At 50.0% G+C, this 26,792-nt stretch overlaps 1 protein-coding gene and 1 pseudogene across 2 annotated transcripts in view; one reads left to right on the top strand and one right to left on the bottom strand.

Annotated features, from left to right (window-relative positions):
- Window positions 1–1,959: 1,959 nt before the first annotated feature.
- PDIA5 (protein disulfide isomerase family A member 5) overlaps window positions 1,960–26,792 on the bottom strand; it is a 92,136-nt gene continuing 67,303 nt past the window's right edge. Inside the window, exons 12-17 of one of the 2 annotated variants that reach the window (XM_040484706.1) lie at window positions 18,244–18,314; window positions 17,536–17,696; window positions 13,307–13,437; window positions 9,007–9,077; window positions 2,563–2,697; window positions 1,960–2,190 (exon numbers count right to left, since the gene is read on the bottom strand). In XM_040484706.1, the coding sequence (XP_040340640.1) occupies window positions 2,110–2,190; window positions 2,563–2,697; window positions 9,007–9,077; window positions 13,307–13,437; window positions 17,536–17,696; window positions 18,244–18,314 (650 nt within the window). In that variant the 3' untranslated portion in view covers window positions 1,960–2,109. Of the gene's footprint in view, window positions 2,191–2,562; window positions 2,698–9,006; window positions 9,078–12,356; window positions 12,937–13,306; window positions 13,438–17,535; window positions 17,697–18,243; window positions 18,315–26,792 lie in introns of those variants that run through there. The other variant, XM_040484707.1, reaches the window with a different exon arrangement.
- On the top strand, window positions 14,137–14,198 carry LOC121036552 (uncharacterized; annotated as a pseudogene).

Raw genomic sequence — 26,792 nt, 5'->3', positions numbered from 1 at the left:
CAGAATTGAAGAATGAGGGTGAAGGGTGCAGGAGACAGTGTACAAGCAGAGGGTGGGGGTGGGGAGTGGAGGAAAGGAGCTCTATCCACAGAGACCGTTGCCCAGAGCTGGGGTGAGCTTGCTCAGGTCATGCCCGAAGTCATGGTAAACACTAGACATTCCAACAAAGCCTTTTAATGACAAAATCCTGCAAAGAGAGAAGTGAAGAGGATGCCATTCCTTGGTGCTTTCAAGCCTTCACCAAGAAGCCAGACCAGGCAAATCTGACCTTGAGGCTATGAAATGGACAAAAAGAAAGCAAGCTCCATGCCTTGAAGGTGGGTGCCAGTGGTCCTCAGGCAGGAAGTGGCTTTTGTCAGGTATTGTTCTAAAGATGCAGTTAAAAATAAAAATAACTTTTTTTTTTTTAAGTAGGCTTTACATTCAGCATGGAGCCCAATGCGGGCCTTGAACTCAGAACCCTGAGATCAAAACCTGAGCTGAGATCAAGTCAGATGCTTAACCAACTGAACCACCCAGGTGCCTCAACAACTTTTTTTGAAGACACGAGCAAATCAGTTCCTCCCACAAAGGCTCCACACCACCATTAAGGAAAAGCATGTCCATGTGCACACGTCCTCCCCAAATCCCCTTGTAGGAATGAGTATACTGCACAATGTCAGGATTACGCGGCTCCTGTATGCCTGTGTACAGAACCCAGCAGGAGCTCAGTACATGTGTTTAAATGCATGCTTCTTTCTTTCATGCCCATTCACCTGGGGCAAGACCAGAGGCCACTGCTGAGAAAGTGCCTGCTTGGGATTAAAAAAGGAAGGCTGAAGCAGCAGGAGGTGGATTGGGAAGCTGGGAACCCCCAATTCCCCCCTGCAGAGCAGTGGCACCCGTCAGCACAGCCATGAGGAGCTCTGTGGCTCTGTACTGCTCTGGTCCTCCTCTCAGCAGACTCGTCAGCAAGAAGGACAGAGGCCACAGGGCGGGGGGCTGGTCTAGGAGACAAGAGTGTTCCTGAAGGCCAAGCCACCAACAAAACCACCCTACTAAGTAGCTAAGTGCTTAGGCAACCCCGCTTCTGAACTGCCCAAATCCAAGGCTAGGATGGCTGCAAGGCAGAGGGAGCAGGGCTGTTCTCCCCGTAAAAATGTACCACTGGATGGACAAGACACGTCACAGGGTGCTTTGGCTCTGACAGCACCGCTGGGCAAACAGCTGGTGTTAGTCACCCAGCGATGCAGAAAGCACGACCAGCATGGGAAAGCCAGTCAGGAGAGAGACGTATGGAGGCAGGAGGCAGACTGAGATGTAGGGTAGAGCAGGGGCCTGGGTGGCGCCCATCCATGGAGAACACGGTCGGGGGAAGGTTTGGAGGTTACTGTGGCAGGTGAGGCGATGCTGACCCAGCATCTGCATGCCTGCAGAGAATATGCCACCCACGTCCCCTACCCTGCCCCTTCCCAGCCAGTGTGCAGAGCAAGCAGCAGCACAAAAGCCCCTTCCCCACTCCATTCTAGATGGCCCTTTGAGCCCGGGCTTCACCACTATACTCGTCCCCAGAGACTTCGCTTTTCTGTAAAGGGGGGGCAGGGAGGGACTGCAGAGAGGAACAGAGAAGACAGAAATAGCTGAAGAAAGGGAAACATGTCAATGAGTTCCAGGAAAACGCACACACACTGAAACCGCAATGATCCAGAAGAGGCTAGTACTTGGTTACCGTCAGCTTCAGCATCCCGTTTTCCCTGATTATCTTAATGCGTTTCCTGTCGGAAGCAGTCATTTCCAACAGGATATTCTGTGGTCTGATCTCCCTGTTCTGTTCTCCAATGGCTGATAGAGGCAGTGCCCTGCGCAACCCTCCTCATGCCCTGTCCCCGCCCTCAAGAGTCTCTGCCCCGCCTCCCAGAAGAGGACTTCATGAGTACCCACCTGTTACTACAGGCTCCGTGGAAACAACCCACACCACCAAACAATTGGTTTAATTTTATTTCAAAATTGTACAAAATGGCCATAAGCGGCTATAAAAAATTTTGTCTTCAGAACACGTGGAAATTCAGAAAGAACAACAAAACAGGTATTATTCACAGTGTAATGGAAAAGCTTTCTCTGAGGCAGAAATTACAACTCTTCCTTCTTCTTCCCTAGTCTCTCGTGGTCTCCTTCCCGGAGCGTTCGAATAAAATTGGTAAACCCCAATTCCTATAGGGAATGGGAAGAGAAAGAGAAAAAGGAAACTTTAATCCCTGATGTGGATGTGCACCCTCTCCCCCCCTTCCCTGATGCCCCACGTGCTCACTTCTCTGGACAGAGGAGCAGCCAGTGGAAGCAGCTGGCAATGCGGGGACAGTCTGCTTGGCTACTGGGGAGCCCTTTCCGACACCCCGGAACCTGTCCCTGCTCCGGGAGCTGGACTCTGGGACAACCTCTTGGGGAACTCTTCCAGCCAGGCTCACGGCCCTTGCTTCCCAGCAGAGTGCTAGCGCTGACCTCTGCCCTGCTCTGGAAGCCTCCCTTTGCTGCCCCCTCGGTGGCTGTTTCCCTGCCCAGGGCAGATGCCTCTCCCCAGCTCACCGTGCGATCGCTGTCATACTTTTCTGCAAATTTCCCGTAGTGGTAGTAGTGGAATGTGGGGTAGGCCTTGATGGCCTCTTGCTGACACAGGTCCTGGTTTTTGTCTCTGACGCAGTCAACAGCAGCACAGGCAATCTACAGGCCCAAAGAAAGGGTGGGTCAGCACAGGAGGCCTCCCACGTGAGACCTGGGGCCTGGACCCTCTGCACACAGACGGCACTTCAGGCCTACGTCATGTGCGTTCTTTTTTTCTCCTCAATAGCAGGGATGAGCTGAACCAAACAGCCTCAGCCCAGAGCTCCACTGAGACTGGTGATGCCTGTTTCCAATTCTCACGGCAGCTGGGTAAGGTTAGGGGACTCAGCTTGCAGCACACTCAGACTACCCTTTAAAATCAAGAGTATAATGGCCATAAAGGAAATTATGACTTGAAAGCATCTGTAAACACCACAGGTTTTGTGAGGCTCATTTCTATGAGGCATGGTAGGACTCATTCATTTATCAACTAACACTTCCTGAACATCTGTTTGCGGAGGGAGGATAGTACCAAGGTTAAGAACAAAAGCTTTGAAGTGAAGTTTCCCAAGTGCAAATCTTGGCTTGGTTGCATATTCAGACTTAAGGAAAATTACCTAGCCTCTAGCCTCAATTTCCTCATCTGTAAAATGGGGGTAATAACAACACATAGGTTATCAGGAAATTATGAAGACTGAGTAAGAGAATTCAGGGGAGGCGAATCGGCCACAGGACCTGGCACACGGTTAGTGGTCAGTAATGTCAGCTGCTGTTATAGTCGCGCCTACCGGCTCCAGACACAAGCCCTGTCTCCAGTAGGAGCTCAGCGTCCGGTCAGGGGAGTCAGATAAAGAGACAACTCCGAGGCACGACAGGGGGTGTGACGTGACGGAGGTGGTCCAGGGTGCCAAGGGAACTGGCACAAAGGTGCTCTGCCCTAGTTTGCTGTCTGAGCGGCGTCCTGAAGGAGGAGGAGAAAGAAGTTTCGGCCAGGGGAGCACATTCCAGGAACTGGAAGAGTTAGTTCAGCAGGACTACAGCAAACAGGGTTTTTGGTCAGAAGGAGGTTCCCAAATTGGCCACTGGCCTCTTCCTGCCCTTCTAACAAATTCCACATGCTGGGTAGTTTTTCCTAATTATTGTTCTTTCAAAATAAGAGGGTATCAAGCAGGCACGGGAGAACCTTTTTTCTGTTGAGGGTCACAACGCAGAGAAGGGGGGAGAGGGTCGCTTAATGGGAATACACCATACACAAGCATTACAGAAGAAGGGAGGGGAGATTCTAAGGAAAGGCAGCATTTCACCCAAGTGCTGCTATGTGCCAAGCCTGTCCTAGATGTCAGGGGTACAGTGATGACCTTGAAAAAATCTAGTCAAGTGACTGCCATCCTTACTGCAGGAAAGCAGTTAACAGACACATAACAAGGGAGATCATTTTAGAGCCCAGGGAATGCTCTCAAGAAATTAAAAGAGGGTGATTCAAGAAAACGATAGTCGGAGGGGCTCCTTTCTGGCCAAGAAGGCCTTTCTGAGGAGATAGCATTTGATCGGAGACCTGAGTCAGGAGGAGGCAGCAGGTGCACGAAGGCCTGAGCAGAGAGCACCCACCTAGAAACCAGCCCATGCCGGGACCAGGGAGAAAAATAAGCACGCTGCCTCAGAGAACCAGAGCCCATTAAGGCATTCAGACTGAACTCTTACCGTACTTGAAAGAAAGTTAAAATCGTTCAATAGCCACAATTCACATGGTTCTATGGCTACGGGTTATTCACATTGGGATGGGGGCCCCCTTTCCAGGCAGAAGAGCCCTGCGGGCCACCAACAGTCACATTTACTGGTCACTGACCTCGTGCCCGAGTGAGCAGGGCCACTGCTCTGCAGGCAGCGGGACTGACAGAGTGAAGTGTGGCCTGCTCTCTCTCTGGTGACCAGCGTGCCACACTTGCCCCTCCCCCGCCTTCACGCTTCCCTCCCACTTCAGCTACATAACGTCTGTATAATAAGACTTCTCAGAGCAGAGTTTGCAAACTTGCTGCGCACAATCCATATCTGGCTTTCAGTCCTGTTCTATTTGGCCCACACAGAATTAAAAAAAAATAAACCTGAATTAGCTGCCAACCTAGAAAAAGAGCCAGAAGATTTTATATAAAAGTTTGGCTCTCCAGCTTCTCTTTAAAAGCCAGATTTGATGGCATTTGCCCTGCATTCCCACAGGCAACACGTGGCTGGAGCAGAGGGCAGCGGTCTCCTTCAGGTGGGTTTCCCCCAGCCGTTTGCTGAAGTCTACACAGAGCCTGACTCGCCGGGCTAGCAGGTGGGCCCCTGCAGTCTCCTGAGAACCTCAGCTCACCCTGTAAAACACTTCCTGAATTATTTAGAAACACGAGGCAGGTGCTCCTCTGACTGTCCTCGGCGTTCCACTTCTTGGGGCCCGGCCCAAGGGAGCCCTCACACACCGGGCAGCCCTCTGCGTCCGGCCCTCAGTGAGCGGCCGATGCCCCTCTGCTACGCTGACAGAGTGTTTGATGAGTGTTGCTCCAGGCTGCTGCTCTCCCCGCATCTGCTTTAAATTATGAATTTAATTTGTATACATGCCCTGGAGCTGTGGGAAATATAGTGTATGGTTTTATAAATTGACTAAATTAAAAATGTGTACTTATTTTGAATCCCCTCAACTAGCTGCCAGCCACGTACATAGAGTGCTACTTCTGGCTGCAAAGGCTCCTCTACCCTCCATTTCTACAGGAAGAGAGAAGTGAAGGGCGGCTCCTTCTAAAGGAAGTGGCTTAGGTGGCGCCTGGGCGGCTCAGTCTGTTAAGGGTCGACTTTGGCTCAGGTCATGATCTCACAGCTGTGAGTTCGAGCCCTACGTCAGGCTCTGTGCTGACAGCTCAGAGCCTGGGGCCTGCTTCAGATTCTGTGTCTCCCTCTCTCTCTCTGCCCCTCCCCCTCTCATGCTCTGTCCCTCCTCTCTCTCTCTCAAAAATAAACAGACATTAAAAAAAAATTTAAAGGAAGGGGCTTAGACTCTGGGAAAAAGACAGCAAATATTCCGCTTCTCATCTATCCCCATTTCTCCTGTCTAAATGCCTGCACCCCTTACACCCACTCCAGATTTGCACTGACTGAACTACAGCACTGAATGTACGCTATCACTTTGAGATCTGCTCCCCGGTACTTGGTATCCTGCTGTGGCCCCTTGGCCAAATAGTTGCTAACTGGCACCCATAACTCTTGGCTGCAGGGAACCACTGCGTAAGGCCAGTGATGGACGGGGCTTGAGAATGTGGTCCCCCGTGAGGTCTCCAGGGACTGAACCTAATCACCCATGCACTAATCTGCTCATCAACCCCCCTGCTCTGGCTCCTTCCCCGCCTGCTCCCCGTTCCTCCATCCTTGAGGCTGTAGCCTAAGACCATCTCCCAAATAAACCCCCTACACACAAGGGCCAGAACCTGAGTTTGCTTTGGGGAAACATCTGACAATGCCTGTTTATCTGGTTCTCAGATGCCCCTTTCCAGCTGGACAAGTTTGACAGAGTTTTTTAACCTCTGTAAGATCCAATCTTACAGTAAAATGGGAGTAAAATGGGAGATTAATAATATCTCCTTGGTTATGCTACGATGAGGACAACATGACATAATGCTCTCAAGTATCAGTGGAAGAGTTTTCAGAAAATATCAAATATATTATTGCTTCTTCATTCAGTCAACATTTACAGAGGCTTCAGGCATCAAGACTGGAGAGAATTCAAGGGCAAATGAAGTCCCTGCCCTCAGAGAGCCTTCCTTTCTGAAGGACAGAGAGCCCTGTAAACACAAGGGACTAAACACACCAGGGCCAGGGTTCCATCAGCTCCTGCTGCCTAAGGGCACCTGTCCTGGGATGACCTTCACACCTCCCCAACAGCTGCCTTCAAGGCCAGCCCCACTCCCAGCCCCACACCTTGCCAGCCCAGTGGTCGCCTGACCCCTGCCTGCAATCCACCAGCCTTCCACCTCAGGTCCTTGTCCTCCATGGCCCCTTCCCTACGGTCATCTGTTCCAACATTAGCAGTATGTAGCCTTTTCTCCACCCAGTGTGTCAACTGCTAAAGCTCCCTAGTAAGCTCCTGGAAGGGGTGGAGGCTCCCCAGCTAAACTATGAGCTGCCTCATGCGGATTTATTGATTCAGTAAAATAAATCTCTGCAGGAGCTAATATTGACTTTGGCTATGAAAATGGAAGTGAACAACCAACTGCATATTGATTGGGGAAGGAACAGAGACTGGCTTCTGGGTAGAAAAAAATACAATTCCAGCTAAGAGGTGGCAGCATGGGTGTCCGGAAGAACTAGGAGTCAAGAGACTCTGTTCTGGCTGTCAGTGACCAGCCAGGTGTCCCTGGGCAAGAGACACGGTCCTCTCTGGGCCTTGATCCCTCATGAGTAGGAGAGGGCTGGATGGGCCACCACTCCCCAAATACCAGCCAGTAGCCAGTACAAGAGCTCTTAAAAATTATAAATTCCTGGAACTGTCTCTAGACCTCTGATGTGATAGTTCTAGGACACACCCAGCAATCGTGGCACCAGTAACTTTAGTCCCCCAGGCCAAGAGTGAACACTTCCCTGGGGTTACTGAGAGCCACCTCCAGGAACCCCAGGCCTGCCAACTGCCTGGCAGAGAGGGACAGAGAGAGTAAACATGTTCCTGGAAATGAGCGAGGGTAATCTCTGGCTTAGAATAAGGGAAGCTGGAAGGAGAGAACAGAGGGAATGACACAGAGGAAATGACCCCCGGAAAAGGCCAGTGACATTACTGGCTCAAGTTAAGACAATTAAGCAAGGGCATATCAGTGTCTCAGAGAAGGAGGGGGGTCTCCATGGAAATGGCGTCCCTGTGCATCAGCAGATGGGAATGAGGAAGAGGAGGGCTGGCCCTCGGCTGCTCACTATGGGCATAGCCGGCCTGGCCCTGCTTGGACTATTGTGATCCCTTCACAGATCCTGGAGCCATGGAGACCCGAGCAGCTGGAGGTCAGGGGGCAGGGGGTGCAGGGAGACCCCATACTTCAGCCACTCTCTTGTCTACCCAGAGTTCTCCGGGTGAGGGGTGAAGGGAGTCAGTGTGGAGTGACTGACAGTCCTGGGCTGGCTCCAGGGAGTAAAGGCATCCCCACACCAACCAACCAACACCCAGATTGTGAGGGAGTCCTGCCGGGATGGACCTCCCCAGGCCCCCAGGAGGAGCTCCTGTGTATGCACTGGCCCTGGGTGGCAGAAGGGGGCAGGTGGGGACAGAGATGAAGACGGGAAGCCCCTTCTTGCCACGCCCCTCTCAATGTAGGCCAAGTGGCAGGCAAAGGAGAAAAGGAGAAGTGAGCCACAGGGGCACAGCCAGACCTTGTGGGTGATGACAGGACATCGTGAGTCCAGGGAAGGGTCCTGGGGTCTGAGTCCTGAGTCTGCCCCCTCCCCACACACGTGCCCCAGCCTGGCTCTCTCTGACCTGCTGACCCTGTATAGTTCTCACATGTCATCACAAGGCCAACCCCAGGAAATCCAACCTGCCCTGGCTTCACCTGAGGAACTCACTCAAAAAAATGTAAGGCACCACAGCAGAGATGCGTGTGACTTTGAGTCTGGGTATGTGTGAGCACGCTTCTGGGGCCTCTTGGGTGAAGAGAGTCCCAGGCTGGGAAGAGTCTTCGTGATCGTCTAGAGAAGCACCCTGATCTTAGAGAGAGGAGAATTCAAGGCCTGAAGAGCTGATGTGACTTCTCCGAGTCATACAGTTTAGCAGCAGCCAAAAGCAGCCAAAAACCAGCCTGAGTTCCAGAGTCTTCTCCTGCCACACACCCTTTGGCCCCAAAGTCACACTTTGCTCTCACCTGGGAGGGACCCACACTGCCCTCACTGCTGGAGCTGCCTGGGGGACGTGCCTGGGGGGTCCCCTCTCCTCCCCTCTAATCCAATCCCGCAGCTCTAGCTTGTTAATTTTATGCTTCATCGGTTGGCAGCTACAGGAGACTTTCCCTTAGGCAGGATGAGGCTCTGCACACAGCCTTGCTCTCCTCCACCTTGGCTGCCTCCAGTTGACTTTTGTTGAATTTTTTTATTTGTAGTTTCAATTATATAAGTGATGCATGACTACAAATCCTACTGTAAAAAGATTGAAGCACTAAGAAAATATAAACAGATGACCCCTTTACCGCCCCCCTCTTCCAATGAAGGGCTGTAACGGTTCAGTGTATCCCTTTTAGCTGACTTTACAGCAAACATTCAGCCTGCTCTATGCTGCCTTTATGAAAAGAATGTCCTGGTTCCCAGGAATTCTCTGATCTCAGCAGAGCCTATTCAGGAAGGGGACCTGAACGGGAAGGGAGGAAGGTGTAGGAAATGGCGGCAGAGCAAAGTCAGAGGCAGGGCAAGAGACAAAGAGGGGTCTCTTACCTTTCGGTCATCTTTAAAGACGTTGGCGGTGGCCGTAAAGTGCGGGATGACCTTCTTACAGTGTGGGCACCCTGCGGAAAAAGAGGACAGAATGTTGCACGTACGTGCAGGGGAGGCTGCAGAGCCAGGTGCCCCTCCTGGAACTGATAGAGAAACCTTTCCAGGAGCTTCCCTCCACCCAACAGACTGTGGTGGTGGGGGGGGGGGGTTCGTCTGACTCCCACCCCTTGCACACCACACTGTCAGGGTCCTGTGTCAACTCTGCCCCTCAAACACTGCCCTGTGTTTCTGCTGTCAGCACGAGGGCTTTGTAGGAGTCTGTGTGCAAACGTCAGGTCCGCTCCTGCCCGGGACCTCCCACCCCACATCCTCCTGCCATACACCGGGTCTAAGAGGCTGAGGGTGGAGGAGATGGTCACTGCAGTCTTGCTCTGCAAGCTCCTTCCACGGAGGGCTGCCTGGGAGCTACAGCACAGAGGGAGCTTTGGGCCTGGAAAAGGAGAATGTGTGCTCAGGACTCTCTGAGTCTGTTACAAAGCCCTGCTCTTGCCTTATGGACAACAATAAATCTGTCCATGTCACGACTGAGAAAACGGAACAGAGAAAGGTGGTGGCAGGAGCAACCGTCTGAGCCCCCACTGCTCATGTTTTGCTGCTAACGTCTACATTCTCAACAAATCCCCACCCCAGACCAAGCAGCCAGACCAGGCCCCAGGTCCTCACGCTACCCTTCTATCCTCTGCTCTACAATCAACCTGAGCCCTGGATCCAGGGACAGGAGACCCAAGGTCAGGTTAAGAGGAGAATAAGCCACTGGGTTGTCAGGACCTGGGTTCCCGACTATGGAGAGAGGCCTATCACAATGGATGAGGACCCATAACTCCAGAGGCCCAGGGTGTGACAACAATGCTTGTGTCAGCTGGGGTGACAGACCCCTTTCTTGGCCCTTCCCTCAGCATGAGCAGATCCAAACCCAAGCCCACCCCTTTCTACCATTCCCCAGACACTGAACACAACTGCCATGAGAACGGAACTGCTTTGAGGGAGGATTTCCTTGACTCTGGTAATTAATTCTGATCAAAGCACAGGTGGGAAAGGCCAAATGCCCTACGGGGAGAGTTGGTGAACAGTCGGGCCGGCCAAGGCGAGGAACAGAAATGGCTTTGCCCATCTGCTTTCTCTCTTTTTAAAATAAGATAATAACGACTGGCATTTCAAAGAGTTTTGTGAAACCAAATTAAAGCTGAGCTACAACTTTAATGTGAATTTAGCGTTGGAGCCAGTTCCTGAGATGGGCAGGATCACCCATATGGCCCCTGGCTGGTGGAGCTGCCAGCGGGCCCCAGAACAGTGTGGACAACGATGGGGAGGGGCAGGAAAAGGATTTTCCCAACATCCACTGCAGGTGTAGAGAAGAGAGCTGGGCTGGATGTGAGTTCTATCAGAACTGAATGCTGCAGAGTGCCTAACTTGTGGCAGATACTAACAGATGATTTTTTAACGGCCTCAATGGCAATTACGAGAACTCTTTACTAATCTGACCCAATGGAGGGAATAGCTCAAATTCATGAAAATTTCACACTATAGAGGAATGATGGTTATAGATTCCAAAACATCTAGAGGGCACAATGTGCTGGTCGACAAGGCTCACCAGAGCAGCATCTTCGCAGCACCTAGCGGTCCCCTGTGAGCGGCACACGGATGCCCACTAATAGCATTAGGCTGGCTGGAAAGAAGTTATCCTCTCCCCCAAACCTGGTATCACTATTAATTTTTCCTTTCTAAGCTCTTTGCTTACCGAATGTATAAAGGTAATTGTCAGCCTAGTGCAAATTCCTATTACCATCAATTTAAAGTATCTAGATCTCAGATTAATCACCTTCTGGTGCATCTAATTTTATCATTATCCAAAAGAAAGAGCATGGCAGATGAATAACTGGAGCGGAGGCTGTTTTAGGAAGGGCATGAAGATGTTCCCAAGAGGTGTCAGGTGGGCCAGAAGAGGCATGATCTTTTAATCTGGGCTCTTTGAAAAGGCACCACCTATGTGTAGCAAGGAAAGAAACTTCCCAGAGTGGGAAGACAGAAAGAAAGACCGAGGACAGGACAGAAAATTCCAATGCTAAAGACTCAGCACGCTGGCCTAAGAAGGGCAGTCACCATGACCAGACCACTGAGAGCAAAGTGGGGGCTTGGAACAGGAGAAAACAATGAAATAGCCAGAGGAAGATCTCTGTATAAACCGGGAGGAGGTGGGAGGAGGAGGTGGGAGGAAGAGGTGGGAGGTGGGGAACATAGGGAAGAAGTGGGAGGTGGGAGGGGGCAGGAGCTTGAGGACACGGGGTGGGGGGGAGCTGGGAAGTATGGGACATGTCGGGGAGGTGGGAAGTGGGTGGGAGACAGGAGGTGAGAGGCAGATGGGAGGTGGGGGACATGGGGGGAGGTGAGAAGCAGTAGAGATTGAGGAAGGATATGGGGATTGGCTTTTGCTTCTACTTTATACTTACCTTTATCAGGTGTGTGATCTTTCTTAGTATTAGGTTCTTTATATGTACATAACCATAAGGATGTGTCATATACTATATATAAATAAGTATATATTATTTTCATAACTGAAAACTTTTTAGAGATTTGCCTTTGGATAGATCCACCTCCCTGATGAGCATCTCTGGAACAGGGTTCAGGCACAGGAACATGCAGTAGAGAAGGGAAACTCTAGGTGCCAGGCCCTTTGAAGGAAGCCGAGTCGCCCAGTGGAGCAGCCCTGAACGGGCTGTTTCGAGTTGTTTCTTGCCAGAGTACATAGACTGTGAAGCCCTTGAGCTGTGGCAGGGACCATGCCTCCTTCCCTTGTATCCTGGGCCCCAGATACCACCCAGCACACAGTGGTTCTGTGAGGGAGGTCGTTAGCACCCCAGTGGGGTAGGAGTCCTGACTCCAGAGGTCTGGGGGAAAGAGGGGAGCAATCCCAGGGGAAAGTTTGTAGTCTGGACTTTCTAAAGTCCACCCAGGGGTTGGTCAAGGACCTCTGCTTCTGCGGCCAGGGTTTCACTGCTGCTGAGAAAGCTCATACTCTCTGAATTATGTCTATGGCAGAAAGAGCACCAGCCCAGGCTGCAGGGAGGGCTCTGTCGCTTCAGTGCTCCGAAGCCTTGGGTAGGTCACACATCTTCTGGGTCTTAGTCCTGTGCCTGGCATTCTGCCCAGAAGGAAGACAACTTCTTAAAACCCACTCAGCCTTCTAGGCATATGCTAAGGACAGATGAGGACAGACAAAGACAGTGAGAGGCTCTGCAAGGAATGGAGAGAGCCCAAGTCCCGCTCTGACCTGGAGAAGAAAAGGCAAAAACAGAGGGACACTTTGTTGCCTGAGGGCAGGGGTCTGAGGCTGGGAAAAGTGGGCAGGAGGCAAGCCCTCTCAGAAAGTGAGAGGGAGGAGTGACTTTACGGATTACTGACACTTGAAAAGTGGGGCAGGAGGGGAGGCAACAGGAGGGCTGGCTACAAGCAAGCAGGTTTATGACTAGATTGAGTTGCCTGGCTTCTCTGTAGAGCGAAGCTTTATTATCCCCACTCCATTAAGCTGAGCTGTAACCGGGGGGAGAGAGACAAGGGCAACAGAACAGTGGGAAATTCAAGAGCCTTCCCTTTTAAATATCAATTAACTTCAAGATGGAACAACACAAAATCCAAAGGTCACAATCACACGTGTCACTTCCTCAACTTAAACTTTGATTAAAAGGGGGATAGAGGGGGAAGTTGGCTCAGAAAAATGTGGTGTGCTTTTCCCACAGATTCAAACTCGATGGCATCAAAGCCACGTGGAGGAGGTCAGGGAGGAGGACTGGGCTGGGGTACTCAGGAAGACCAGGAAAGCAGAGGCCAAAATAGGTCGGCTAAATTCCAGGGTTTTAAGGTGAAGTCAGTGCTCTGTGGGACAGAAGGAGCCAAGGGGTAGGTGGAATTGGCAGGTGGGAGGCAAGCAGCCTAGAAGATTCCAGGGACATGAGACTGAATAATTTTATGGCAGGCCCCTGCCACAAACAGAAGCAGAGGGCTTTACGACTGATGTGAGCAAGGCTCCCCAGAAACAGGGAGAGAGACCCTGACAGAGCTAACAGGAAGAGGCCTTGGATTTGGAAAGACCTCAGCCTGGGATGAAACTGAGGAGCCCTGACACAGCAGGGATGAGCCCAGGGTCCGCCTGTGGCTGCACTGCTCCCTGGTGGAGGGATCTTCTTGGTTCAGTCTGGCCCACCCCTCCACCTTGCACCTTGGCGAGCACCCCCCAGCTACTTACAAGGGGCATAGAACATGACCAGGGTGTGCTTCTTCTTCTTCAGGGTCTCCCGGAAGTTGTCCCCTACCAGGTGCAACACGCTGGTCTGCTGCTCTTCCCACGTGGGCTCTGGGGGTGGAGGGGCCTCAGGGCTGCAGGAATGGCAGGGAGGGGAGACGGTCATAAAGGGAGGCCTGTGCAAGGGCATACACTTCCACACCCACCTGCTCAGAGGAGCACCCAAGAAGAAATCACTTTGCATCCTTTCTAAAATTTAATTTAAAACCTGTGTTCCAACGTGAATAAATCTGTACCATCAACAAAGATATTCTGATTTCCTCTGAGGAGCTTATTAAAAAGCCATTTTGTGATGGTGTGGAAGACCTGAGCTCCTTTTAGGGCAGAGCAGTCTCTCCAGGTGTCAGCCATCATCTTGCCATGGGTACAGAAACTCCTTCGCCTGGGTTCCCCTCTCTCTCCCTCCCTCTTCCTACTGCCTCTTCTGGGATCCTGAAGGACCCTCCATTATGCTTTGCGCTGGTGGAGAGAGCATGGACCAAGGAGTGAGATGGGTCTGGATCCAGATTGCTTATCACCTGTGTGAACTTAGGTAAATTACCAAACCCCTCTGAGCTTCATTTTCTTTTCTGTTAAGTGAGTACAATGATACCTATTTCCTGGGATCCCTATGAAGAGCAGAGACAGTGTACCTAGGGCACCTAGTCAGGCCAGCAACTAACAGTTGCTAGGAGCCCATGTGCTCTAAGAAATACTAGGCATTCATTGTGTGTTTCTAATTTTTCAGTCTTTTTCTGTCCACTAGTTCCCTCCATTGTGCCTCACAAAAGGACAGATCTCAGCATGGCCCCTGTGCAAGGATGACACACAAATTCATGAAACGTTCCGTATTTTTTCGTGATGAGCACTGGGTGTTATATATAAGTGATGAATCACTAAGTTCTACTCCTAAAGCCAATATTATACTGTATGTTAACCAACTAGAATTTAAATAAAAACTTGAAAAAAAAAAACCCAGAAACAAAAAAGTCAGATCTCAGGGTCTTTTAAAAGCCTTTGTTGCCTTGTCCCCCTCTCTACAACCACACTGCTCTGCTCCTTCTCTGAGAAGGGTCTCTGGGGAGTGGTCTGCACCCAGTGCTGCCACATCATCCCCTGCACTCTCTCCTTCACCCATGCACCACTGGTTTCCACCCCTGGCCTCAGCCCTGGCCCCAGCCCTGAACCCAGCTGAGTGCAGCGCTGAGCCAGCCCAGGACCATTCCTCTTTCAAAAGTCCCCTCTATCGAGTGTTCACAGGGTCTCCCTCCTCTTCAGGTTCTATCTGAGCCCCTGCAATTCTCAAAAGATCCCATTCATCCACATGGCTTCCATAATTCCTGTGCCTGAGGAGGATCTGAGTCCAGACCTCTCAACAAGGCTCCCTAATTCCAGGTGTTTTTCAGATACTTCTGCTGGAAGCCCCCACTTGGAGGTCACCCCAATCCTAACAAAACAGAACAGATCACTCTTCCCCCTCCTCCACACCTCCCAAACCAGCTTTCCTCAGCTACCTCTCCATTTTGGTCAATGGCACTGCTGTTCCTGTGACCAAGACCGGCCCCTCCCAGCCACCCTGTCTTCCTCCCTTTTCTTCCTCTAGGTCCCCTGCCCTAACCCTGGCTCGTGGACGACACCTGACCTCCCTGCTCTACCTTATCCCTGAATCCTGCCTCCCTGGGCTGGCCTGCTGGTGGGCCTGTCTCAGTCACTCACAGCACACTTGTGTACAAGCCTGGAAACACCATCGGCCTCACCCAAATTCCTCACCCTGCTCCTGCGTGACAGGCCTCGGTCTTCCATCTCAGAGCTATCTGCTGTTCATGCTCTGCCTGAGAATTCTTTCCGAGCTCCCAAAAGAACTACTATTTGTCTCTGGGCAAGGCCGCCAACCTCTCTGAACCTAAGTTCCTTCATCAAAGAAATAGGAATAAAAACTCTTGACCTCATAGGATCTGAGGATGAAATGGGCAACAGATACAAAAGCAATTGGCAAAGCCTGGGAAGGTATTGCCACTTATGTGGCAATACTGTCAGTTATAGATCCAAATAACAGCTTCCTTTCTCTGAGTACTGCCACACCACACACCGTGCTAAGCACAATAGTCTCATTTAATTCTCTAGATGAGTCTTTGGGAAAGTGTTGTCTCCGTTCTACAGATGGGAACAGGCTTAGTGAGGTCAAGTAAATGGCCCAGGGTCACAATCTAAGCACAGGTCTCTTAGACTCCAAAGTCCATGTTTTACCCTCAGTGCTTTTCAGGTGCTCAGCAGCAGAGAGACTCTGCAAAGAACAGACACAGCTCCTCTGTGCTCACTACCTGCAGCCAGGCCTCTCCTGATTCCCTCAGCTCTCCCACCACAAGTGCAAGCACCAAGAAACTGCCTGAACCCCACCCTGTTCAATCCTCCCAGGGTACCAGCTCTGGCACCGGAGGGAGGCTGGAGAGGCAGGTGTGAATGGTAACCTGCTTCTGACGCCAGAAAACCCAGAAGAGGGAGTACCTTGTCCCTTCTGGAAGTGAGCCACCACTCGCCTCTGATCCCTAAGAGGGAGGCCAGGCTATTCTGAGAACCTGCCCCCAGTGATGAGCAGGACAAAGTGGGAGAAGCTGAGACTAGGACCTCACTAGTGCACCCACCTCTTCCCAGGGGTCTCTCCTGAACCTAGTGGAACCTTCGTTCCCATTCTATAAGTGGGTATTTCTCAAAACACTATGGCTGTGGGTTCCATTCCCACTTCCTGAATCAAAGCTTCAGGGACAGCAGCCCCAGGATCTGTACTTTAAACAAGCACCTCAATACAATGTGACACATATATACTCCTAAGTTTGAGCACAAATGTCCTAACAAAGTAACTCAATCTAGATGCTGCTATTTTGCTTGGTTCTCATGTTACATTTGACTCTTAAAGTCTTGGTTTTCCTATGGGAATATACTATGCTTTGTACCAGGGACCTCAGCAAAGGCTGGAATATGTCTTCTTTTACTTTATCTCCCCTGCCTACCCAGTGCTGAAATGAGGAAATATTCCCAAATATTCAAGGGTGTGTGTGTGTGTGTGTGTGTGTGTGTGTGTGTATGCGCGCGCATCTTGGGGGAAGGGTGTAGATAGGAGAAAGTCTCCTTAACTACGTCCTAACAATCTCTGCCTCTCAAGCAAGGCCTGGGACTTCCTCCATTTCCCAGGGTACCTGTGTAATGGTTCTTCTTCCTCATAGGACAGGGAAATGCTAAGAACTGCAGGTTCCAAAGACCTTGGGTGAGGAGGAGGTCCTTGGGCTAGTAATTATGAGGCTACTCAGGTTCTCTGGACTTGCAGGCTGTTATGGGCTGAGTTGTGACCATACCCACCCCCCCAGCCCCCATTTACATGTTGAAGTCCCAGCCTCCAAGTACCCCAGAATGTGACTGTACTTGGAGACAGGGTCTTTAGAGAGACAATTAAGTTAAAATGAATTCACTGAGATGAGCCCTACCCTAATCTTACTGGTGCCCTTCCAAGAAGAGGAGATTAGGACACAGACACAGAGGGAAGACTGTGTGAAGATGTGGAGAGGAAGAAGACAGTCAAGGAGAGAGGCCTCAGAAGAAACCAGCTCTGCTGACGTCTCATCTTGGACTTCTGGTCTGTGGAACTGCGAGAAAATAAACTTCTGCTGTTAAGCTCCCCAAGTCTGTGTTACCTGTTGTGATAAATCCGCAAACTAATACATATACTGAGGGAGCTCTTCACAATCTGTATTGTCAGCCCCAGACCACCACAGGCTGCCTCGTGGACACATTACCGGAGGCCTGGTCAACCACCAGCAGACCTGGTCCTGAATGAGTTCAGCTCTGAGAGTGAAGAGCTGTGTGTGTCCTCCAGCCATCAAAGCAGATGGAATAAAACGCCATGAGGAAGCCTGGGGCTAGGTCACGGGGAGAGGGGGTGGTCTAAGAAGACAGACATGCCACCCGCTGCACTGGTGCTGGTGAAACTGCATCCGGGAAGGCTACCAGTGATGTGCTGCATGAGAACATTGGCCAGCACCCCAGAGGTGGCTTTAGAATTGGAGAAATCCAGTCCGCCTTGGCTCTTGTGGCCCTCAGCCAGGGTTAGCAGCCTCTAAGGTTTACTCTGTCTCCTCCAGGCCTGTTCCAGTGGCCGCCAGCCAGGAGTCAGGATGTGCTACTGAGACCACAACACTTACTTTCGCATCCACTCAATAAAGTTCTTCTTTGTTCTGAGCGCAGGCACTGCATATTTCTCTCCGTTCTTAAAATACTTCAATGTAGGAAACTCGGAGATGTGGAATCTTTCTGCCAGGGCCTTGTTGACAGTGGCATCGACAGCTGCAAGGACACCAGAGCTCTGGGATGGGGGAGAGGCCAACCATGCATGACAGCCTCAGACACCGTGCTGGCAGAAGAGGAGCCCAGATGCCAGCCTCCAACCCGCCCGGGACCTGCCAGTGTTTCACTGGGAGTGGCTGGCTCCCTGGGCTCATATATTCCAGGGAATGACTGCACACTAGAAAGTGCATTATTTCTCATTTGTGGGCTGAAATGAGACTTTTAAATCTGCCCTGCCAATTAGGCTGTGTAGACTGTGGCTGTTCCCAATAGCCAGGGTCCCAGAGCAAAGAGAGAGAACTTTGAGGCTTCACCCCAGAGCCATGACCTGGCAGAGGCCGCATGGACAGCGTGGGAACATGACCCCATCGTCTCTCTGCACCGCTCCATCCCTGCTATGGGCCCCACTGTCTACAACATGTGTACTCAGGGACGGTGAAGTCCTGCAGACCTCAGGGATCAGGGAAGTGGCTGCGGAGCCTGCGCGGGAAAGTCACTGTGATGATTCAGGTCACTGATTCTTCAGAAGAAAACGGTGGTGGGGAGGTTAAGAAAAGGAAGCTTACGTCTGCTTCTCCATGGAGGACTTCTGCTGCATTCTCAAACTCTGGCTTCATTTTCTTACAGTGACCACACCCTGTGGGAAGAAATCAAGAGAAAACATCCCCATGGCATGGAGGCTCCAGTGACGCCCCTGCCTCTGTGCAACAGATGGGCCCTATTCACAGACACCAGGGGGACCTGAGAGAAAAGAAGCAGCACCAGCTCAGAGGCAAGAAATCTTTTCCCTAATCCACTTGGTAGAGAGGGGAAGGTGTGCAAGAGGCAAAAAATGAAGTCACTACATGAAAAAGACTGGCTATATGTATCTATAGGTCCTATACTGGATATATACATATATAGGTCCTGTGTGCCAGGCACTGCTATGAGAGCTTTATATCCTCACAACAGCCCTGCAAGGTATAACCTGATTATCTCCATTTTATAGATGAGAAAACTAAGGCACCAAGAAGGTAGGGGACTGGCCAAGGCTACTTACACTGCCACAGGTCACAGAGCCAGGGTGCGAACCCAAGCAGTGTGGCTGGAGGCCACAGTCACAGGCAGTGTGTGCTTCCCAGCACCACTACCACTGCCATCCCCTTCCCCAGGGGCAAAGGGAGCCCGAGGCTTGAACCGGGAATAAGCATTCACAGAAGCAAGAATACATTCCAATTGTCCCCACAGGGGAGGATGTATGATATGACAGGCACAGGGATCAGGCCTGTCATTTCCAAATGCCTATTTCTTCATATAAAGATTGCTCTGCCCTCTCCTCCAACCACACACATGCAGTAACATCATGAATAATAAAATTTGATACATTAAAAAGTAAACAAACACTTCGATAGGTGATGTCAGGACATTTGTACATGGCTTTCATTTTAGTAGAGAGTACTTTCTGGCTTCTAACACTGCAGGGGCTGTGAAGCAAGGAGGTCCAGACTGGCTCAGGCTTGGGACAGCTAAAAGGTGAACCTGGCTCCGTGGGGGCCACGCTTGAAGCAGGCTAAGCAGAAGGCAGGGACAGAGCTCGGCCTTCTCGTGGGGTACGGCTGTGTGGAAGCCAACAGCACTGCAATTCTGTAGCTAACTTGGGAGAAAGGGAGGCAGACAGACATACCAGTATTAGCAGAGGAGACTTCCCACAGCCTCCGGAAGCCACCAAGCCATGGGAAGGGCTTTCCTGCTTCCATCTGAGCACTTGGCTGGGGCAAAAGTTCCTGTCTTCTCCAAGGTCACTCCTGCAGAGCTCAGCCCCAGGGGGTACCAGAACACAAACATGTCCCCTCCACCCCTGCCTGTTCTCAGCTTCCTCAGTCCACGCTTACCCGTTCCTCCCAGGGACAAGGGGTTCCACAGTGGCTATGCTGCATCCCCCCCTCCCCCACCCACACACTGACAGTAGAAACTTTAAGCGATCATGCAGCATCCAGGCCAGAGCCGTCAAGCCCCTCTTTGGACAGAGCACTCTGGGGAGCCATGAGATGACTCAGTGGATAGAACTGTCCCTGATGCAATTCAGCCCAGGGAGCAGCTACAATTCTCAGTGGCACCAGCATTTTGGTCCTTCTCAAATGGGCCCAAGGATAAGGGAAACCTGTGGGTTCATGGTCTGACTACAGCCCACTCAGGATGCCTCGAACCATAGATCACCATGACATTGAAACATAAGAACATCATTTGCCAGAAATGAACATTTAGTGCTATCACAAGCCATTAGTCACTTTCTAAGCAATCAGGTTACAAAGGATTGTTTTGTTTTGTTTCAGTTAAGTTCATCTAGAACTGAAAACACGTTTTCCCCAAAGAAACAATTTCATACACAGATTCTAGGCAGGTTCTCAGGAAAGACTATAAAAACCCATTTAACAGAATGTGCCTGAAGCATATAGAGTGTGCAGTGTTATTTCTACTTCACTGAACTGTCCCCCAGATGGAAAACACACGATCCAGCTCCGGACACCACACAGGCCTCTGCCTGCGGCGAGCTGCTACCCACAACAGCAAGAGAGAGCATCTTCCTCAGCTCAGGGTGGGACTCTGGGGCTTCCTGGGTCACTGACACTCTTAAGAATTTAATAAAAGCTTCTCCTTCCCTTCTCCCAGACTGATGCGTATAAAGTCCAAATTTACGTATAACTTCATAGGGATCCGATCCCCTATTTGGCTCACAGTCCCCAGTTAAAAGTCAAGGCACACAAGGCCCAACTCCAAGGCATTCTTTCCCATGGGAGGTGGGGCAAAAGAGCACAGAGCTGTCCCTACAGGTGTCAAGGCTCAAGTGTCCATTCACACCAATCCATGTGTCAGGAGTAATGGAATATTCTGCAGAAGAGTCTACTGACTTGACGTGGAATATACTAAAATGAACTTTTTTTCCCTGGTTCTCACTAAGAGCAAAGGAGTAAGTCATTCTCTGGAGCTTATGGTCAGGATGAAGGGGTTCTAGAATTCTTAAAGTGGACCCCCACTCCTTCGGCCTGCCTCCAGGCTGACAGCTCCTGGCAGCCTGCCCCAAGGGATCACCCATTCTCCCGTTCCCAGACTGGCCCTTCCTGACTGTGGTGGTGGAGGCTCACCTTGCATGAAGAGAAGTCAGGAAAAGGAAGCTCAGAGGAACTCCTAATGCTGATCTGTCACCCAAGAATTCAGCCTGCCCTGGAGAAGAGGAAGTGAGTGGCCGGGGTCACCCACTCAGTCCAGTGGAGACCTGGGCTCAAGGCTCCAACTGGCCTCTAAAAAAGGCAGGAGTGGCAGGGAGACTCACCCCTGACCACCCTCTCCCATAAACAAGATATGAATGGTATCGTCAGGCCAAGTGCCAGCAGGGCCCATGGTCAAGGTGGGCAGTGCGATGGACTGGGGACTGGGGGAGGGAAGATAAAGAAAAGCCAGCCATTGCCACTGACAGAAAACCACTATTTCTTTCCAAAATGTCCCAATGTGACAGGACCCCTGAAGATAAGAGAATTCACCTTCATACCTTTATCAAGTTCTGGCCCTTTGATGCCACTGTCCTGCTGGGGTAGCAAATAGACTTCCATATCACCTGCTAGCTTCTATCTGTGGTGGGCCAGAGATGGACTCTGAGCCTGAGAATTGGCTCACTGGGAGGAAGGGTCTATCACAGACATGGGAGGGACAAGTGGAAGATATGCCGGGAAATGTCCAGCCTCTTTAGTTTGCACTCATGCCTCTCTCCTGGACTGCTGGCCCGGTCTCCCAGGACTCTCCTTAAGATAATAAAAGTACCTGCTCACTGTACTGGGCTTTGCCAGCCCAATGAGACAGATGCGACAAGCTCATTAGAGCCAGAGATGGGCCCTGACATGGGATTGAGGTGGATCTTCTGGCTGGAGTTCCCATCACTGTATCCACATGACACAAAATTCCCCCCAAATTCTTCTGTCCGTCAGCACCCACTCCTCATCATCACAGCCCTTGCCCTGATGGACCAGGCATCTCCACACAGTGCCTGCCAGGCTCCGGCCCCTACCCTGAGTCTTTGGTTCATTCCATCCCCACCAAACCAACCATTTCTCTTCTACTCACAAAGTACTTATTCATATATTTCCATGGCATTTAATTTCGTACTGCCTTGTGACTGTTATATTGCTGTCTTCTGATATTTAGGAGCAGCCAGGACATCTTTTCAAGACATAAATCAGATCAAACTCTCTTGGTTATAACTTTGCAATGGCTGTCCATTACAGGTACATCAAAATCCAAACTCCACCATGGCCATAAACTGCACGCCATCTGACTCTCCCACCCACCGACCTCAGCTCCTGTCACCTCCCTCCTGTCCTCTGCTCTGCAACCTGTGGCCTTCTTTCTGTTCTATCAGACCAAGTTCACTTCTACTTCACGGGTCTTCATGTACTCTCACCTGGAACATGTCTTTTCCCCATGTCTGTGCACGGCTGACCACTTTCACATCATTCAGGTGTTAGCTCAGATGTCACTTCCACAGAGAAATTCCCTGATCATCTAATCCAGAGGAGCCTCACACCATCATGTTCTCTTCCAATATCCTATTTATTTTCTTAACTGTACTCAAAACAACTGGAGTGATCAGGAGGTGCCTATGGTGGCTCAGTCAGTTAAGCATCTGAATCTTGATTTCGGCTTGGGTCACAATCTTGTAGTTTGTGAGTTCAAGCCCCGCTTCGTGCTTTGTGCTGACAGAGCGAAGCCTGCTTGGGATTCTCTCTCTCCCTCTCTCTGCGTCTCCCCAGCTCGTGCTCTCTCTCAAAATAAATAAATAAACTTTAAAAAAACAACAACTGGAGTCATCTTCTTACTTGAACCTGTCCATTCCAACTGGAATGCAAGCTCTGTACAGACTTGGCTGTGTGTCTAGCTCACCACCGTATCCCTGATACTGAGGATGGCAGTCAACACACATTTTGGATGAGTTAACTTCATGCCTACACTGTTCAGGTTTACACCTGTGCGCACAAGGTTTAACTGGACTAAATTCTTTTGGGGCAAGAGTCATGCTTGTATCCGAATAGTTGCTAGTTTGACTATTTAGTATAACTGGCAGCCAAGCCAGTTACTGGGTACATACCCACCCCCTGCCCACCATTTATTCACTTCTGCTCCTTACAAGGTCTGTAAAACATCTCTGGAAATCTCCAACATCTATAGATTTTGTTCTACAGCTTCTCCTTCATACCCTAGAGTACTCTTCCCCTTGCTTACAGCACCAGTTCCCTCTGCTTCCTGAACAAGATACGAAGGCTAGGCAATAAACCTCTGTAAAGAGAGTTATGACAAGGAGAATGACCAGGCCCCAAAGAAGAGAAAGGTCTGGCCAGACGAACATCTCCCTTGTTGGTACCCACCTGTTCTGGAGCTCTGTGGGTCCTGGGCAGTGCCTGCCTTGACCCCAGCCCCAGCCTTTTGGGCCTGGCCTTCAGGATGTCCTGGCCATGGGGGCTGCGTGAGAGCCAGAGGAGGAGGTTACAGAGCAGAAGCAGGACTCCAGCCCACTGAGTTTTAGTGTCCTGATTGTGATTTGATAGGCCATTAAGTTTTACTGCCAAACTTCCTTGTTGGGTTTTTATCATCTGTGTAAGTGCACTTACGCTGATTTTCATGACCTGGCACAGGGGCTGCGTGTCAACTCCTCGAGCACATTCTTTTCTGGCTGTGGGAATGTTAGCCTCCCGTCAACCCCAAGCTTTCCAATTCCTCTGGATTACACCAACTTTAATTATACCTATGATTTTATTACAGATCAGCTATGGAGACTTCCCTGGATCCTGGAGCCAGGATTTTCCAGGCGACCAGATTAATCTGGAAAGCTCCCATGTAACTGGGACCCTATAGGGAGCCTGGATTTTCCTATCCACATTCCTGCTGCCTTGCCTGGAACTTGGCTGAGAGTATGTCAGGAAGTGGGGCTCCTACAGATGCTAGCAGACACACTCACATTTTAACACTGTGATGAGCTCCTCCAGGGACCGCAGGGCTCTTTCAAAGCTTCTAGCTGTATACACAACAACCGCAGGGCTCTTTCAAAGCTTCTAGCTGTATACACAACAAAGCTGACTCGTAGATACTCACAGACACTCTGGGGGCAGGCTCACACACTGATGGATGCCTCCATCCATCACACAGCCCTCTTCTTGTGCAAAAAGAGAGTGTTGTTTTTTTTTCTCTTCCTTTACATTAGTGGAAAATGTAGATAACAAGCTTTTAAATTTTTTCTTCCAGGCTTCTATCCTAAGGAAATAATCTGACATGTGGACAAATATTTATGCATGAAACTGTTCTCTGCAGTGTGATTTATAATGGGGAAATACGGTAAACAACTCGAACCTGCAACATTATGGTGCTGGCTAAGTAATTTATGGTGCCATTATACAATGGAATATTATGTGACCACAAAAAGCATGTACAAAAAAGAATTTTTAATAACATAAGAAAACACAAGATAATTTTAAGAAAGATGTAAAGGAAAAACATGCATGGAAAAAAGGACTTAAATAAAATTAAATCCTTTCTTCCCATCTGGTACAACAAGATGAAGAATACAGAGGAATTAAAGAACAAGATGAAAAAAACAAAAATATTAGAACAAAATGCAGGGCACTGGTTTTATAACCTAGGGATGGATTTCCCAGGCAAGCCATGAATCCCAGAGGTCAAGATGGGGAAAGACAGGCTTGCAGAAGGCTCAGGGGTGCAGGTTTTCATCCTGGCTCTATCTTTTTGGCTAAGTGACCTTTGGCCAGTTTCTCAACCTTCTGGTGCCTTTCTGCCCCAACCTATAAATTAGGGAAAATCATGATATCTACTTCTTAAGATCTTTTGTGAATATCAAATGAGTTAGTAGATACAAACTGCTTAGAACAAATGCCTGATCCATGGTAAGTGCTCCATAAATATTCTACTTAACTATTTGACTACAAAAAAGGAAGCTTTTGTACAATGAAAGGCACCATAAAGTTAGAGCTAGTAACAGACTACAAAGAGAACACGTGGCTCGTGTGAGAAAACATATCAAGATTACTATCGATAAGTATAGAGTTGCAGCTCGAGAAGAAAAAAAACCAGCAGAAAAATGGGCAAAGGATATGAATAAGTGATTCACAGAAGAACTACGGAAGGCTGACTAGCACATGAAAGGATGCTCAATTTCTCCAGAGGTCAAGGAGCTGTGGGCAAGTTGCCCTTTTGCCCAGTTTGGCAGGAATTGAAAAGGCGGACAGTATCCGTGGCTGGCAAGGATGCAGGCTGTCACACACTGCCAGGTGTGGCAAAGACTTTCTGGAGGGAAGCTGGCAGTATCTATCGAAGCTCAAGCACACTCATCCTGTGGTCCAGAACTTCAGTTTCAGGAGTGAGTCACGAATATTTAGACATGTTCCCGAATACATATGCTTACAAATGTTCACTGCACTGTTTGACTAATCAAAGACTGGTGGCCAATGTCTATCACTAGGGAATGGTTTAAAATCTATATCTCAATTATTAAATACTATTCAATGGTTGGAAAGATCGAGGTAGATTTATATGCCAACATCTACATGTACACAAAAACATCTTCAAGACCCACTGGTAAGTGAAAACAAGCAAGCCACAGAAGAAGACAGGAAATGATACTATTAATATAAAAAACCTAAACTCAAAACACTGATATTTAGGTAGAAGCACAAAAGGAGGAGAAAGATGTTCCAACTGGTAGCAATGGTCAACCCCAGTAGGGGCTCAGGAGAGGGAGTGGGGACTTCACTGTTCATACTAGATTCTTCTATATCCCTTGAACCTTGCGCTGCCAATAATAAAAACGTTAATATTATCCTTATGTTGTTTGTGCAATTAAAAATAAAAGTGATTGGGGCGCCTGGGTGGCGCAGTCGGTTAAGCGTCCGACTTCAGCCAGGTCGCGATCTCGCGGTCCGTGAGTTCGAGCCCCGCGTCGGGCTCTGGGCTGATGGCTCGGAGCCTGGGGCCTGTTTCCGATTCTGTGTCTCCCTCTCTCTCTGCCCCTCCCCCGTTCATGCTCTGTCTCTCTCTGTCTTAAAAATAAATAAACGTTGAAAAAAAAAATTAAAAAAAAAATAAATAAAAGTGATAGCATGAAGGACTTTTATGGCATGACAGTTACACAAATCCACACATGTCAGAAAAAAACTCTATTTACCTATATGTTGATTGAAAAAATAAAAAAAAAAAAGGGGGGGGGAAATAAACTAGAAAGAATGACGCCAAAAAGTGACAAGTGGTTGCTTCTGGATAACGGGATTGTAGGTGGTTTTTTTCCACCTTGATCATTTATACTTCTCTGTACCTTCTAGATTTTATACGAAGATCATATTAATTGAGAATAAGACAGAAAGTAAGAAGCAGAAAATCTGGAGTCTGACAGGGCTCTGCTACCGAGCCGAGGGAGACAGCCCAGCTCCTGGAAGGCAGGCCAGGCCCAGCAGCCTCCAGCACACGTTTCCAAGAAAACCCCTGGACCTGTTGCCCAGGAATGCAGGTGGATGAGGCAGGGGTGCACGGGGGGGACAAGCTGCTTCTCGGGGACACCCTCCCTGTGAGCCCTCCTTTGTTCCTTCTACCAGCCCCACGTAGGTGATGCTCCCTCAGGTAGTGTCCTTCCGTGGCCCAATGCAGGGCTGCAGGCACACAGACAGGGGGGAGCAGGTGGGTGTTCCTGCAGCCAAACACACAGTGACAAGAAGATGAGGACAATGCATTCTGACTTTTCTCCTTCAGGAAGTTGCAGAAAGAAACAAAAGGCTCCAGGAGCGGCAGTAGTCTGTGTTCGGCCACCACACCCTTTTTGGACACTGTTCTCTGTGGGGTCAGAGAGCTGGGCCTGGTGCTGCAGCCTCCCTCGTCCATGCCAGGCCCCACACTGAAGGCCAGATGGATGCAAAGGGGGAAGCGCTGAGCCATGGAGGGTTGCCCCAGGGCTACGAGTGAGGCCCCCACTCTATCCCTACACTGCACAGCACACACCCTCCTCTCAGAGCCCACTGCTCACACTCAGACTGTCCTCCCCAGGAGGCTCATCCCAATTCCGGAAGGCGAGGTCCACAGAGCAAACCTG

This window comes from Herpailurus yagouaroundi, unplaced genomic scaffold, assembly GCF_014898765.1.
Source record: "Herpailurus yagouaroundi ecotype Mexico unplaced genomic scaffold, PumYag 162, whole genome shotgun sequence".
In the NCBI taxonomy this organism is placed as follows: Eukaryota; Metazoa; Chordata; class Mammalia; order Carnivora; family Felidae; genus Herpailurus; species Herpailurus yagouaroundi.
This window is presented reverse-complemented; position numbering and strand designations above follow the sequence as displayed.